Source organism: Rhinoderma darwinii, chromosome 1 (assembly GCF_050947455.1).
Source record: "Rhinoderma darwinii isolate aRhiDar2 chromosome 1, aRhiDar2.hap1, whole genome shotgun sequence".
In the NCBI taxonomy this organism is placed as follows: domain Eukaryota; kingdom Metazoa; phylum Chordata; class Amphibia; order Anura; family Rhinodermatidae; genus Rhinoderma; species Rhinoderma darwinii.
Genome location: NC_134687.1, coordinates 114,941,092 through 114,958,481, shown reverse-complemented (window position 1 = coordinate 114,958,481; position 17,390 = coordinate 114,941,092). Strand labels below are relative to the sequence as shown.

The 17,390-nt window shown below is 41.1% G+C and overlaps 1 protein-coding gene across 8 annotated transcripts in view; it reads left to right on the top strand.

Annotated features, from left to right (window-relative positions):
- RAPGEF2 (Rap guanine nucleotide exchange factor 2) overlaps nt 1-17,390 on the top strand; it is a 310,680-nt gene that overhangs the window by 199,402 nt on the left and 93,888 nt on the right. For all 8 annotated transcript variants that reach the window (XM_075860288.1, XM_075860291.1, XM_075860290.1 and 5 more), the window contains 2 exons: nt 9,726-9,801; nt 10,763-10,930. In XM_075860288.1, coding sequence (XP_075716403.1) covers nt 9,726-9,801; nt 10,763-10,930 — 244 coding nt within the window. The remainder of the gene's footprint in view (nt 1-9,725; nt 9,802-10,762; nt 10,931-17,390) is intronic.

The window sequence follows — 17,390 nt, the reverse complement described above, 5'->3', positions numbered from 1 at the left end:
CAATCTCTGCACTTTGTTACGGTTTCTATGGTAGTTACAGCAGAGCAAAGCGTAATCTCGCTGTAACCTGTCATTTACCGCGTAATCTCGCGAGATTACGCTTCCTCTGCTGTAACTACCACAGACAGAGTAACGAAATGCAGAGATTGTGAATAGACATCCCGTGGAATGTCTATCCACTGCCTAAACACTTCAGTATTGTTAATGTGTTAGTATAAGACAGCGCATAGCGATCTAAAAGCGCTGTCTAAATGAATGGAGAGGAGTGCATGACTGATTGGTCAGCGTCATACACTCTTCTGTACAACGCCCACTTGGTCTAAAGTAAAAATATGCCAACTTGGGCATTAAGCAACTCATTAGCATAAATCTAAAATCGCTAATAAAGTGGTGAAAATAGATCGTTTTATTAAATAAAAAGCACTGCTGTCACCTACATTATAGCGCCCATCTCCTTATGTAGGAGATACGGCATTTAGAATGTGGTAACAGAGCCTCTTTAAAGAGGTTCTGTCACCACATTATAAGTGCCCTACCTCCTACATAATGTGATCGGCGATGTAATGTAGATTACAGCAGTATTTTTTTATTTAGAAAAACTATCAATTTTGACGCAGCTATGACCTATATTAGATTTATGCTAATGACTTTCTTAATAGACAACTGGGCGTGTTTTTACTTTTTGACAAAGTGGGCGTTGTAAAGAGAAGTGTATGACGCTGACCAATTAGCATCATACACTTCTCTCCATTCATGTACTCAGCACATAGTGATCGTGCTAGATCATGATGTGCAGTCACTTACTTACACATTAACGTTACTGAAGTGTCTTGAGAGTTAATAGACATCGCTTCCAGCCAGGACGCGATGTCTATTCACAATCCCGACACTTCAGTAACGTTTGTGTGGGATTTAGACAGCAGCGTGATCTTGTGAGATCACGCTGTAAACTGTTATATACATGCCCCCCTTAAAATCTTATAATCTGGTGACAGAGCCTCTTTAACCTATTTTTGCATTTGCACTTACTATTTGTATATTTACTACTTAATGTATACTAACTGTATTGGCATATAACTGATGTGTATGATACCAGTAGACCTAACCCGTGCTCACCAATCTCCTCATTTGCATTGACTCTCCTTTTTCAATGATTATTTTTAGGTTTTTAACTATGTATGAAATAAAGTTGATACAAATTTCTTAGCAATCAAACTGATCTAGCACTCGTTTTTGCACCTATGGATGTTATATGAAAATATAATTGGGCTGTTTTTTCAGTGGTCTTTTTCAGAAATCTCTTATGTAAGTGTATACTACTCACTGCCTACATTTATTTTTTTTTACAATATCTTTCTAAAGCAGGTGAATTGTTTTGCCATGTTTAACTGTTATTGGTCATATGAGGTCATTGACTTTTAGCGGACACAGTGAAATTGGTGCCCACAGCATTTCCTGTTGGAAGGAGATCAAGTATTTAAGGCCTTTCTTTTTCACTGAGGGGTCAGATACTTGCCCTTTGCCCTTTCCTTTTTAAGCTGTAGGGTCTACTACTGTTGAGTGAGCTTTATGGTTTCAGCTTTATATATTTAGATTATAAAGTGATTTATTTCTTTGGATAGACTGTTCTATTGTCCTTATATGTTCAACTATGGGCAGAACATGGTTAGACAATCTTCTCGAATGCAAACAGAGGAAGTAATTGTTGTAATTTCTCATCAATTGTGCATCATAACGTACCCTGTATGTTAACTAATAAGATGATTCGCATGGTCCAAGTAGCAAGGGACCTATCATGTGTAAGGCAGTGATCTAGTCATTGGCTTATGTGACTGGCAACGCCATGATGTGCAGAGTAGTAGCAGCTGCAGAGGCAAATACTTAAGGCACTATTAGGCGGAGCGATGGTCGTACAAATCTTTTTCGAACACAAACGGCTCGCTAAATCATCGCTTCTCGCTCATTCATGAAAGAATATCTGCACGTCTAATCGGACCCCGACAGAAGCATAAGTGTAAATTCAGCGATTCCTGCCACGCAGCGAGGATTGCAGTGTCAAACCTACTGAATGATTTATATGTCCAGCTCATTTTTCTAACCATGCTATAAAATCCTGTTTACTAGACAAATGTTTTTATTAAATTTTTAGAATTTTATTCTGTGATAAACTGTGGTTTGTAATCATTTTATGACAGAGACCATCCTTAGCCTAAGAATGTATTCTTATTTTTTTTCCGGTGTTGTAAAAGGTAATTTTTCTTGGTCAAACTGGTTATTTTGTCCTTTCTTGTTTGTTCTCCTGCCAGGTCATTAGAATTAATGACCCCGACTGAAGAAGAATTTCAAGAAGGACTAAGGCCCCCTTCACACCACCTTCTTTCCCTACGTTTCGCCTGTATGTCAGGAAGGCACCCGGTGTACACTCTAAACATGTACATAGGGCTCTATTAGCCCGACAAAGGCCAAAATAGTGTTATTTTGGCCTCCATGAGTATTTGTCAGTATGACAATTTTATTTTTTATAAGGTAGCTACTTTAAAGATACCTGTAGACCCAAAGAGGAACTGTCAAAGTTTTCTAGACCCAGGAGGGGCACTGGTTGAGTAAGCTTTAGGAAAGTTAAACGTAATGAGGGAAGCGCCATCGTCTTGTCAGAATGAGGTCAAGGAGAATGTGCGATTCTAAAAAGCTGAACTCATGCATTTTTTAATGGAATTCTAGCTCAACAGTCCTGTCTGTAAAAATCAAGACCTGAAACTTTGAGTTAAAGCATTGGAAATAAGAACTGACGTCACCTCCGCTTTACTGACGGGTAATTATAGATCGCATGAGAGTTTCTCGTCTAGGAAATAGGATTTTTTTTTTCCAGCTCACAAATACCGGCTTTGTATCATTGTATGCATGCCCCCCCCCCCTTAAACACACACCATTTTGTATGTATAGCTGCATGTTTTCCACACACGTCTAGTGACCGTTAATGTAGTATCTTAGGCAAGTCACTCGCTGTAACTGTTTATGTAGGAGATCTATATGTACAGCTTGGTGTGTGGCGGTGGGTGGAATTTTCCTCTACGTTTCTATCCTAACCAGATTCAGTGGCAGACACATTTTCAGCTTTATAATCCTTTTTCTTCCTGAACGCCCTGTCACTTTCTCAATAGCTAGCTTTGTGCCCTGTCTGATTCTCCATGTATAAAAAAGAAAAAAAGTTCCACCCAGAAAAGTTAGTGAATGCAATTTTTCCAGATCTAAAATTGTATTTCTGTCAATGAGCATGAAATGAGAAGTCACTGACCATGTGGACTCAGCAGGACATTTATTTATCTGCTTATGTCCGTGTAGTGTCTAAATTGGGCGCAGATTCTCTCATATGACGATCACGCTGAGCTAATGAACGGTAACCGTTGATTCTTGAACTATGCTTTCTATTTATATGGACCGCACTATTTAATGCAATTGCTCTGTTTTTTTCTCTTAATTGGACAGTTACGCCACTCATTAACAGGTTAATCAAATCCATTTATCAGGCAGTGTGTGTGGCAAGGCTGGAATGTAATAATGCATCATTTCTCCAATACCGTGCATTAAAAGAGGTCATACAGTATAGCATGAGGTCGTTTTCGGAGACCTATTGGCTTTGTCTTTGGTCTTGTGATTTTGAAACCCTTTGGATTGAACGTGTGTGCCAAGCTCTGAGATCAGTGTCTGATATATAGTGTCAAATTATTGGGTAAAGTACTACAAGCGATCGTTGTCGTGTCCCGCTTGGTGGATAGCTATGACCTAATTTATCATGCTAAATATGTTTTTGATCCCGTAATCGGCTTTCCCTTCTAATCTGGACCGGTGATGTGTCCGGTATAATGGGTGGCCCGCAGTAAATCACACGCGTGGTTCTGCGCACTTTTAATCACACTGTTGATTAGAGGAGCCATTTGTTTTAATAACGCTAAATTTAGTCCTGTGTGTGGAGCAGCATACGCTTTGAGAGCCATCAATCAATGGGTAAGGAGAGGTCTATTCTTAGGACTGTTGTTTTTATCAGTACAATATACCGGAGTGTGTGGGTGTACTTTCATACAGAATTTACAGCCCTGGCAACCTGTGCCCGCAGTAATATGGCAGACACAGCATGCATGCTCTAGTTAACTTGAAGGCACCCAAGTGCGACCTCCCAAAATAGTTTTATTGGTTACAGCAGAATTAATCTGTGGTGGTTATGGCTCCCATGTAGTGTGCCCCACGGGCACCAACCCTCAATGATTTCTCTGCAGTTTAGTAGAACATGAAACACTTGTATGAGATCCTCTCTGGACGTTGGGAATAGATACTTTTATGTTTTAATGGAATAAACAGTCGATCTTGCAGCCATATCTCATCTTTTTGAGCGCTATTCTATCTATCAATGACCTGCTGTGTTGCATTGTGTGTCGGTGCAAATCTGTTATGTACGGGCACCACTATATTTGAATATATATAACTTGAGGTAACGCAAAAATGTTCAGGAATTGTAAAACTTCAAAGGAACGAAAAAAGCACATAATCAAATGGCGCACACCCAATATAATGAATTTGGAAAATATATCAACCAATCTTTATTATATTTGATACAAAAGACGTTAACATTTAAAACCCAGCAAAACCAATTACGTGTAATGTAATACAGGAAGAACCACAGTAGAAAAATCTCTAATAAGATATATAATAAAGCTCGGGTCAATATATAGAAAAATTCAGGTTCAGGAGAAGACACGCCATACAATACTGTATCTGGTAGAATAAATCTGGAGTGGTTTGTGAAACCATATCCAGAGGTAATCGGGTACAACGTAAGCCCAGATCACGTCCAATGCACCAGAAAAAATATATATATCAAGGTAACAAGTGTCTGCCTTTTCTTCTCAGTGGCTTCTGTATTGAGTTCTTCTAATGTCATAAAGTAAATGGTTCACATGATGAGAATTAGAACAGTACGTGTGGTAGAATAAGGGTAGGCAAGCTTTTTTCTGTATGCCAGTCAAAGATGAAGTACTCCGTGTGCCATGAAAGTCAAATAACTCATTTCTTTAGTGGAATCTCACACAAGTGCTGTGCGTTCCCTGGCCCTCGAAATTAGTGACGTTGGTGCACGATAGAGCCATTAACCCCTTCCCGCCGCAGCCCTTTTTCAGATTTTCATTTTCGTTTTTTCCTCCCCACCTTCCAAAGGCCATAACGTCTTTTTATTTTTCCGTCGATATAGTCCTATGAGGGCTTGATTTGTGCGAGACGAGTTGTAGTTTTTCGTAGCATAATTTATTTTGCCATATAATGTTCTAGGAAATGGTAAAAAAATTATTTGTGAGGTAGAAAATGAAAAAAAAACAGCGATTCCTCCATGGTTTTTTGCGCTCCGTTTTTACGGATTTCACTGTGCAATTAAAACAACATGTTAACTTTATTCTGTGGGTCAATACGATTACGACGATACCAAATATATATAGTTCTATATTTTACAAGTAAAAACCTAAGTGTAAAAAATTATTTCTTTTGTGTCGCCAAATTCCGAGAGCCATAAGTTTTTTATTTTTCCGTCGATTAAGCGGTATGAGGGCTTACTTTTTGCAGGATAAGGTGCAGTTTTTAATAATACCATTTTGGGGTACATGTGACGGTTTGATCACTTTTTATTTCATTTTTTGTGGGAAATTAGGTGACCAAAAAATAGAGATTCTGGCGTTTTAAATTTTTTTTTTTTTTTTACGGAGTTCACCGTGCGGGTTAAATAATTATATATTGTAATAGTTCAGACTTTTACGGACGCGGCGATACCAATTATGTTTATTTTGTTTTACTATGCTCTAGGGGGAAAATGGAAAAAGGTTTTTTTTTTTTTTTACTTTTAATATATTTTTTTTACGCAAAAAAAAGAAGCTTTATTTAACTCATTTATACGTATTTTATTTATCCCCCTAGGGGACTTCATCCAGCGATCGTTAGATCACTTGCACAATATACTGCAATACTAATGTATTGCAGTATATCCTCATTCTGACAGGCATCTATTAAGCCCTGCCGAAGGCAGGGCTTAATAGGTGCACAAAGATGGTGGACCTGGGGGCCTTCATTAGGCCCCCCAGGCAGCCATAGCAACCATCGCCCCCCCGCGATTGCGTTGCGGGGGGCGCGATGAGCTGTTAGAAAGAGGGGGGCGGCCCCCTCTTTCTAACGATTTAAATGCTGCGGTCACTATTGACCGCAGCATTTAACGAGTTAAACGAGCGGGATCGCGCTCGAGCGTGATGACGCTCATTACTCTGAAGTGTCGGCTGTAACAAACAGCCGACACCCGCATCGTATGGAGCGGGTTCACTCCGTGAGCCCTCTCCATACTTTCCCTATCCGACTATGACGTAACTGTATGTCATATGTCGGGAAGGGGTTAATCAAGCCAAGGGGTCGGTGTTGGGCAAGGTTTAGGCTGTAGAGCACTTGTGAGCTTTGGAGTTGGATTACCAGGCAAACTTATCCCATGTGTCGGCTGTGGAACACGTGCCATAGGTTGCTGACCCCTGTGGTATAGTATGAAGATGAGATACTATATATACATCTGTACGGAACCTCAGAACTTTTTTTTTTGTTTTCCTTCACTTTCCTGTTTGGTTTTCTTAATACATGAAATGAACACTTGCTTCTACAAGCACTCTTCGTGCATCTCGGTGATTATTCCTTGGGGATGGGTGGAGGTAATATTATTTATATCCCATTTAGCCTATTTACCCTAAGTTTTGAAGAACCCAATGAGCCATCCTTATCAGAATAGTCCTAATGAAGGCGCTGACAGACTGGATGCAGAATTCATCCCTATCTGCTTTACATCCTTAGCATTGGTTGAGAATGGGTATAGACCAAAGAGCGATAAACTTCCTTTTAAGGCATCATTCACATGACCATTTCAGTTTTGTGGACTGCAAAACATGGATCCTAGTAGCTTCCGTGTGTGCTGTCCGTATTTTTTGCGGACCCATACATTAGAATGGGTGAGACGGACCACGAACAAGAATAGGACATGTTCTATAATTTTGCGCATCGCGGAAACAGATCCGCAAAAAAGATGTGGGCATGGCCCTATAGAAATGAACGGTTCAGTATGCTATCCGCAAAAAAAGTTTTATGCCATTTGTCAATTTAGATATCCCAGTAGTAATGTAGGTAGACCATTTATTTTCTTGGAATAATTTTCCATGTCTTTTTTTTTTTTTTCCCCAAGTCAAAAACATAAAAATATATTCCTTGGATCTTTCTCTTCCTATTCGTATATTAAAAACAATCCATTATATGGTACTTTAGGTTTTAGATCTGTTGTGAAAGAGCTTGGTGAAAACATTTTCTCTAGATGAATATAGAGACATTGTGGCAGATTATTCAAAATTAAGCCAGAATTCTGCTGTGCATGCCATGCGCCACAATTATTAACGGTTTTGGACACACTCTACGGCACATTAGAAAAGGGGCGTGGTTAAGTGGGGAAGGCCGTGGTCTAGTAGAAAAGAAGCATGGCTTAAAATGGCATGAAAACTGGCATAAACTAAGCAAACTAATAGGTGATATAAGGAACAGAAAAGATGCTCCAAATTTGCAGCATGTAATGGGCAGGGCTTCACAAACACTCTCACTTTAAAAAAAAATCCTATCTTCCTCTGTTATTTACATATCGGTGCCATTATATTTGGCGCCCAATATGTAAATAAGCCCCTGAACTGTCAATGGGGCGTTTCTATCTAACTAAATGGCAAGGGGGCGTGATGTCTTCGCTCTGACACTGTCCAATCAGCTTTGGACCGTGTCAGGGCGACTTGCGCTGTGTTCCTTCCCGTGAGAACACACACAGACTGAGAGCGCTCTGCAGAACCACCAGTCTGTGTGTTCTCGCGGGATGAACACAGCGCAAGCTGCCCTGACACTGTCCATAGCTGATTGGACAGTGTCAGAGCGAAGAGATCATGCCCTCTTGCCATTTAGTTAGATAGAAACGCCCCCGGGACAGTTCAGGGGCTTATTTACATATCGGGCGCCAAATATAACGGCACCGATATGTAAATAATGCAGGAAGATAGGAAAAAAATGTAAAGTGAGACGGTGCTTGTGAAGCCCTGCGCATTACATGCTGCACTCCGCTCAACATGTATGGGCAGGTGAAAGTTGTTTTTTTTTAAGCTGTCTAAAACTTAAACAGTATTCGTAAATCTGCCCAATTCTTTTTCTAATACATACATGACCTATGGCATGCTTTTGTCCAAGAAAGGAACTAGAGAATGATTTACGTTAGATATGCTCATGGGGTAGTCGCGGTTTATACTGTGGCAATATACTCACTGCTGTTCTCTGAGGACTTCTTATTCATTGGCATTGGCTATGAACCTGTACCCCACCATGCAGGAATTAGCTCTTGGAGGTTTACCACCATAGTGGAGATCAACATTGATGACATGGTCATGAAGAATGGATCCTTTACAAATGAAAATTGTGTAGTGTTTTTTGTTTTTTTTGTTTAATCTTATGTGATTGTGTCCAATCATCATTTCTATTTCTATATATTTGGTATTGTTTACTTAGGGTCATTCTGTATGTATGTAGCTAAATTCTTGCTATATGCAGATAAAACATACCTTATGTTTAAGATTAAAGGTCCATGTTGTATATCACATCTAAATATAGAATTCAGAAAACGAAAAAGAAAACACAATGAAAATGATTTGGAGGTTAAATTTTCACGCTTTTTATTGTATAAAGCTAGAATTGCGGCAGAAATATTTGTGCGTTTGACATGCATTATTGCTATGTAGTAGATTTCACTTAAAAGTTTGGCTGATTTTCAGTGTTTGTTCCTTTCAAGTACTGTAAATATTGGCCGGCCTCTTAGGAGGGAGTGCTAATAAATTGTTATCATGTGAGTGTAAAGGATTGGTCATTTTTGGGTTGGGCAAACTCCCTGTATTCACATCTGTGTACCAGGTTACTTTGTTCTGCCCCCTCATAGGAGCAGAACAACAAGAACAATACCAGAAGCATCGGACAAATTAGCGATACATCCTGCACTATTTTGTCCAGCAAAAACGACGAAATTCGCAACTGAGACTAATGGAGCCTCTGATGCAGGTGTGAACAGGCCCTAAGGCTAGATATTTCCACCTTTGTTCCTCTCTTTATTAGCATACTAATAGAAGTTTGTAACTTCTAGCTTCTGGAAATTAATGTTGTCTAGTTTCGGGTGTGCTATTGTAGGACCACAAGGTGTTTTGTTTTTTCTTATATACTGTAGAAGTGAGATTTATAAATAATTTGTCTTTTAAAAATATTTGTTTTTTATTTTTTTCATCGTTTGTCTTTTTGAAAGTTTTTTTTCTTGACCTTAGGTTTGATCTGACGGGCGATTTGCCAGTAAGATCGAATGTGTAAAGAACAAACATCTGTCCATGAGATATTTCTCTGGGAATAATTTGTTCAGTCACCGGGATATGTGCCGAGCAATGGTTGCAGAGCATGTGAACAAGAACCATTATTACCACTATGGCTTCAGTGTCTGTAGACCTTGGAGTTTCTCATGAACTGCGTATTCTTGTTGGATTACATTTATTACTGATCCATGTGCCCTTAATTGTCCAGAAATAGACTTTGTACATTTAATAATTCCTGAAGAAATGATTTTTAGTCCCAGCTAATGTTGTTCTTTGATGTATCTACAGTTTTGGCAAGAGATCTGCAGGAAGCTTCAGGCGGGGCTGTGAATGCATTGTCTTGGAACCCTCCGAAATGATTGTGGTAAGTCTGTTTTAAGCATTTATTTTACTCTCTCACTGTCTTACTGTTTACTCATTGGCTTTTTTTATTTTATTTTTGTGTACATTTTTTTGGGGCTATAAGAACAGTATTAGTTGATCAAATGGGGGATGGGTGTGGACTGTGGCCTTGTGTGAGAATGTTGGCATTCCAGAAGGAGTAATCAGACCGCTTCCTTCCTCAGGGCAAATCATTCACAATGCCCCTTGTTCTATTCATTGCAAAAATGTTCAAGTTAGTGCTGTGTGTGTGTGTGTGTGTGTGTGTGTGTGTGTGTATGTATATATATATATATAAACTCTTTCAGTGTCACCATAAATAATAATCAAATTCAGATATATTTCAGCACATATAAAATTGTCAGCAGTAGACTGTTTAGTAGAGAGTTATTGCTGTAGTACAATTCTATTGCTCAATGCTTTGGTCACAGCAAATAATTCAGGATATTAGTGTCTGTATATGTAATTTGTGGCGTTATGATTGAAATATTATCCCAGGTGGTCTAGGGTGAAATAAAAATCATCCCTGGCAGCTAAGAGATTAGTAAATATCACTGGTGTTCAGCAATTACTTACCTGTCCAGGTTATAGACAAGAACACGAAAGCGATCACCCATTTAGAAACGGTTTGTTCCGCTGTTCATGTCCACAGTAGCACAGAGCTCAGTACAAGGAATGGGCAGGGGTATAGTGCAGTTGTCATTGAGAAGCGCAGAACTCCCTGAGGGTAGAGTGCTCTGTTAGATCACTAACCTCGAGAAAGCAGCGATTACCTGTGCAGATGCTTTTCCCTGTATTTCAGGGAACTGGAAAGAGGCTCTCATTTGTTTCCATTGGGCTCTCATTTGTTTCCATTGGGCTCTCATTTGTTTCCATTGGGCTCTCATTTGTTTCCACTGGGCTGTCTCGTTTGCTTACACTGGGATATCATTTGCTTTCGCTAGGTTGACTATATGGATGAAAATGAAGAGTATTTCCAGAGACAAGCTTCCCATCGGCAGTCTCGTCGGAGATTTAGGAAGATCAACCAGAAAGGAGAGCGACAAACAATCATTGATACAGTGGATCCTTATCCAGTTGGGAAACCTCCATTGCCAAGGGGCTACCACACAGTGAGTAATAGCATACTGACTTTACTGAAGTTCTATATGATCTTTTTTAAGTTCTGTTGCTATATCTGTTGGCTTCTGCTCAAGTTATTAAAATTAAAATTTTTAAAAGGTTGTCCCGTACATAATCTTCATGATCTATCAAAAACTTCGTAAATAGTTAGCAGCTGGAATTGACAAGAATCTTGAAAATCATCGAAAACTGCGGTTTGTAGGTTTCTGTAACCGTTTATTGTAATAGACAAGCATGGCTATTAAAACTGGGAACCTGGACCATTTAGTTCTCAAATTTGGTGGGGGTCAAAGCTGACAGACCCTTAATGGCCTGACTTTTATGACTTGTCTAATTCACATATATCATAAAATTTAATTATGGGACTACCCCTATAAAGCAGCTTTATAGTTTGAGTTTCTCTTTATTTGACTTTGAATGGAATTATTTTTTCCAATTCTTCAGTCCAATTTCTTCCAAAATTTGGCTCATGAGGTTACATCTTGGGGACCACAGCTGCAGATCGGGGCTATGTTTGTTAACATACTATCGTCTATATCTCAGTGTAAATGGACTATGTGTACAATGCAGAGTACATTCATATAGACTACTATACCTGAAATCTAAGCTCGTGGACCAAATAACATTTTTAGTAAGTGGACAGTATTTCCTAAAACTACAAAACCCCTTTCAATTCTCTTCTCCACAATATTTAAAATGTAGTAAGTAACAAATAATCTCAGGCAAATTGTCTCCGATCCCTCTGGATAGATAGAGAACTGTTCATCCCAAAATGGTTTATTCAGTGCTGAAAACTAAAAATTCTTGGCCGATGCATGAAGACATTAGCTTGGATCTGAAGAGTCCACCCTTAGTATGCGCACGCTCATCGGTCTCTGCTATGTGGGAAATTAGTTTTTTTTTGCTTTCCCCAATCTCTTACTGCGCAGATAACGGCAGCATGCTTTGCCTTGTAACTGAAGTGGCTTTTAAGCAGTTGTGGAACATTTATGTTCAGGAGTATAAAGTTCTGGCAATTTTCTGGAAAGTAGGAAATAATCTCTTTGTTGTGCAGTTTATTAAATGTTCGTAGTATTGCTTCCAGATGATGGGGAAACACCCTGATAACAGGAGCTGTGCGGGAATGTAAGGCTTTTTTGCTTGTTAGTGACCCTGAGAATACAGTCAGTTTTTACGTTTCAGCTAGTAAATGTATACACTCCCATATATGATGATAGTGCAGCTATTTGTCGTTAAAGGGTTGTTTTTCCATCTCATAAAGTGATGGTATTTCACGATGAGTAAGTGATGGCATATCCTAGTGAGAGTCTTAATGGCATAATATTTACCAAATCTTAGAATTGGCGCTATGGCCCCTTCACAGTTTTTCCCTGCCAGCCCGCAGCAACGGGCTGGCAGGGTACTGCAATATAGCTCCATTCAAGTGAATTCCTGTCTCCTGAAGCACCGCTGTGCAGGGAAAATCTTTGAAGAGGGCGCAGCGCTAAACTACGCTCTGCATCAATGGGGGCCCCGGCAGTTGGATGTCTACTGATCAAAAAGTGATGGCATATCCTAGTGATATATATACCATCACTTTCTTAGATGGGAAAACTCCTTTAACACTAGTTCTCATATGTTTTAGGCCTAAGGGTTTCCACAAATAAACATATAGTACCTGTATTGAACTGGCTGTGGTAGATGTAACATCTAGATACTCAGGGGATCTTCAGAACGAAATGTCACTATAGGGTAACCGCCCCCATGGTGGGTACAGGTGTTATATCTGTAATACGAATAGTTATAGGTTGCAGTAATGATGCAGCTTGTACCTTGGTTACTCTGAAGCTACTGTTGCAAAGATGAAGGCACCTTGCTGCTGTTATTTGCATATTGGGCATGCTAATGTTTAGAGGTTAAAGCTCAGGACTGAAGCTTATTCATAGCAAGAGCAGACACTCCTGAGTCATGGAGGTACAAGCTTTATGACTACTGCGGCTTTTGTATCTCTGTCACGGCCGCCGTCAGGAATTTCAGGGCCCCATACAGCTAAATTGTCTGGGCCCCCCTACCGTGGCACCGCCTGTTAACGGTACTCCGTCCAGCACTCGATCATGCTACCTCTTCGTTTCTACTTGCTCTCAGAATCGTTGACACAGATGTAGTGCAATTCAGAGTATTGCAGCCTTCTCACATTCATGTCATTGTGAGAAGGCTGCAATACTGTGAATCGCCACTACATCCGTGTCAACGATTCACAGTGAGCAAGTAGAAATGAAGAGGAAGCAGCAGCGCTCGGACCGACCCATGAACTATTGATGGCCTATCCTGAGGATAGGCCATACATTTTTAGGGACTGGAAAACCCCTTTAAAAGGAACCTTTTAGCACACTCATGCTGCCCTAACAATGGACACAAGCTAGTGCTAAAGCTATGACTTCTCCAAAATGATGCAGCACTAGTTTAATCAGTGCACCTGTCACTCACTATATCATACTGCCCGCAGTTAGGGCAACCTGGAATGGGCGAGCCCCACTTAAATCCGGATCCTCGTATTTAACAAAGCGTTAGGACGGTGTATGCTGCGTCTTATATAATTTACTAATGCTGCCCGGCCGGATGTGGCAGTGGGCCTTTTGTACCGGGCCATGAAGGCAAGAGGAGCGAATAGTGGGGAGTAAACTTTTTTACATTTTTATGTCGGTTCTGGGGTCCATGCTTGAGGTGGACGAGGCTATTCAAAAGTGTGGCGTGTGGAGCAGCACAATGTAGTTACACCCCTGTGTGTAAATATTATTCTAGTTCTATATGTAACCCATTTATTCATTTTACACTTACCTTTGCAGTCTTCTCTTCTCTTCAGCAGGGGGGCATCAAGCTCACAAGTGCTTACCACACACTGAAGCTGAGCTGCTCCCTCTGCCCTATCCAGACATGGCAGTTGGCGTTGCTGGGATTGCTCTTCAGTGCTTTGGACATTTAGCAATAATAAAAATGATTAAGTGAAAGAAAAAATAAATATATATAAACACCGCAGCATTTCCGCAACAGAGGAGCAGCGGTTCCGCAGTATAAATTGACATGCTGCGGCTTAAAAAAACACACTGCAGGTCAATTTTTTTTTGCTGTGTGTGCATGAGATTTGTTCAAATCTCATCCACTCTGCTGCGACTGTAATACGCTGCGGATTTTCCACAATGAAATGGGTTGCATAAAATCCGCAGTGTTCACGCCTAGTGTGTTCCTACGCCAGCAATAAGGCCCAGTTCACAGAGTTTTTGGGCCTTGATAATGACTCGGACACTACGTCAGAATCGGCACCAAAGAGCTTCCAAAACCGCCTCCCATTGATTTAATCTGAAATCAATGGGAGCCAGTCGCGGAAAAAATAAAAAGCAGCACGTCCTTTCTTGCCGCGGTTCTGCCTCTGGCCTCCCATCGAAATCAATGGGAGGCAGAAAATGCATTTTTCGCTGCGTTTTTTTGTCTGCTGTCCTCAATCGACGCGGGTAAAAAAACGCGGCAAGATGGTGTGGGCAGGTCAAAATCTGCCTCAAAATTCTTTAAGGAATTTTGAGGCAGATTTTTTCTGCCTGCAAAATACTCTGTGTGAACAGGGCCATACTTAAAGAGGCTCTGTCACCAGATTTTGCAACCCCTATCTGCTATTGCAGCAGATCGGCGCTGCAATGTAGATAAGAGTAACGTTTTTATTTTTAAAAAACGAGCATTTTTGGCCAAGTTATGACCATTTTTGTAGTTATGCAAATGAGGCTTGCAAAAGTCCAAGTGGGTGTGTTTAAAAGTAAAAGTCCAAGTGGGCGTGTATTATGTGCGTACATCGGGGCGTTTTTAATACTTTTACTAGCTGGGCGTTCTGATGAGAAGTATCATCCACTTCTCTTCAGAACGCCCAGCTTCTGGCAGATCACGCTCTGACGTCACTCACAGGTCCTGCATCGTGTCAGACGAGCGAGGACACATCGGCACCAGAGGCTTCAGTTGATTCTGCAGCAGCATCGGCGTTAGCAGGTAAGTCGATGTAGCTACTTACCTGCAAATGCTGATGCTGCTGCAGAATCAACTGTAGCCTCTGGTGCCGATGTGGCCAACACGATGCAGGACCTGTGAGTGATGTCACAGATCTGCACTGCCAGAAGCTGGGTGTTCTGAAGAGAAGTGGATGATACTTCTCATCAGAACGCCCAGCTAGTAAAAGTATTAAAAACGCCCCGATGTACGCACATAATACACGCCCACTTGGACTTTTACTTTTAAACACACCCACTTGGACTTTTGCAAGCCTCATTTGCATAACTACAAAAATGGTCATAACTTGGCCAAAAATGCTCGTTTTTTAAAAATAAAAACGTTACTGTAATCTACATTGCAGCGCCGATCTGCTGCAATAGCAGATAGGGGCTGCAAAATCTGGTGACAGAGCCTCTTTAATCAGCACTTTCAGACACTTTTTACTCAGTGTCAGAAGAGATGCTGGCTCCCACTCCAGTCCTCGTTGTCAGGCGATGTCTTCCAGGTCCAGTCTTCCAGGTCCAGTTCTTCACCTCCAGCCAGTCTCCAGAAAAATGGCGGGGATCGAAGAACGCCTGCCGCCTCGCTACAACTGGACGACTCCCCCTCTCCTTACGCAGCTAAGCTCTGGAGGAGGCGGAGGCCCAGCCAAGTTTTGTGTGCGCCGGTGTCCGTATGTGCCCGTGGGTGTGCGTGTCGTTCGCGGGTGCGCACGAGCGGGCCGTGTTTGATGGCCCCCATGACTAGAGGGGGGCCCGCAGCTCACGACATTCTTTTGGTGAAAAGAACGGGCCCATTGCAGGGGCCTGTTTTTTTCTACCAAAGGCAAGTTGCCGGGCCCCCTTTCAATTAAGTTTGGCCGGGCCCCTTACAGCAGTACCCCTAATACCCCCCTGATGGCGGCCCTGATCTCTGTGACCGTTTCCCTTTAAATTATAGGACTGCAAAAAAAGCAATTCTCTGAGGCCCCATGCACACTACCGTAGTTTTCATCCGGAATTACGGATGACATTGCAGACCCATTAATTTCTATAGGGCATGGACTTATTTCAGAATATTTACGGATGTGTGTCCGGGCTGTAGAAATGATCCGCAAATTACAGAACATGTCCTATTCTTGTCTGCAATTGCGGCACGGACTCCCCATAGAAGTCTATGGGCGCTTCCATAATTGCAGACGGCTACGGACGTGCATCTGTAGCCTTCTTTAATTGCGGAAGCATGGCTATGTGACGCCAGGGATTTACAGAACATTCCTTGTTTTTTTTTTGGTTTTTTTTGCGTATACGTAAATACGGATTAACTACAGATGCACTACGGACTGTATTTACAGACAAAGTGCCGTATATGCGGATGACTATGGATCCGTATTTACAGGCAGTAAAAACCACTACGGTCGTGTGCATGAGGCGTAACAGTGTTTTATAGCAAGGATTCCCGCAGTTACTTGAAACCTGGTAAGGGGTTGCCTGGAAGAGCTGTCGCAAACTGAATTCAGCCTGGCCATTGATGTTTGATTTACAGGCGAATCAGTCAACAATTGTTAGACAGAAGAGTACACTGGCCAAAAAATATCAGAACTGCTGCAAAGGAATAGTTGAGCAGCTCCCCATAACAACCCACGATCATTTTCCTAAAGGGCCTCTTGAAAATGACAGCTGGACTGGGCCAGTTTTGATAAATGTCCCCATGTTTTATTGGATTGCAAGGTGCAGTGACCTGATAATAATACTGCCGCAGGGAATGTATGGAAGACGTAACCTACAGCCTGACTTGTATTACCTGCAGGGCGAGCCTTCAAAATGTGAACATCCCATAGTCCTACAGATTGTCATGTCTTTATGAATTCAAGTCACACAAGGGTCTATATGTAAAACATTTATGTGTAGAATACAGATCTCGAGGTATTGTGTGATAAATAAAGCCGTTTTGCTTTCAGTACATCAGGGAGATTTTCCTGCTTTTGCTGTTCAGTGTTTTCATGCTGTGCTGTACAACTGCTTTGAAAAATGGCTGCTGCAGCTTGGTATCACATGATTCTTCCCGGGCTGGGTAGTCTGCTCTCATTCTCATGTGCTTTACTTTGTATTGTAGATATTTTGGGTATTCTTGTAGAAGTGTTTAGGAATATAAGATTCTTCATCACAAGCTTGTGTTTACATTGTAGCAGTAGAAGGGCAACAAACAATTCATCAAAGCAGGCTTGTTGCCCACCGTCCTATCCAAAAAGATACTTTCATGGTATACCTCCTCCCACCTTCCCTTTTACTCTTTGATCCATCTATAGTCCATTCCTTACTATCTCACTTTTAACCTCTGAACAGCCTGTCCCATTGCCACAATATGTTGCATTATAGGCTATACACATCCTGTTGTGTTTTTCTTTCTTTTGGTCATAGGACGACTTCTATACCGTTATCTACACATTTACTATATAAA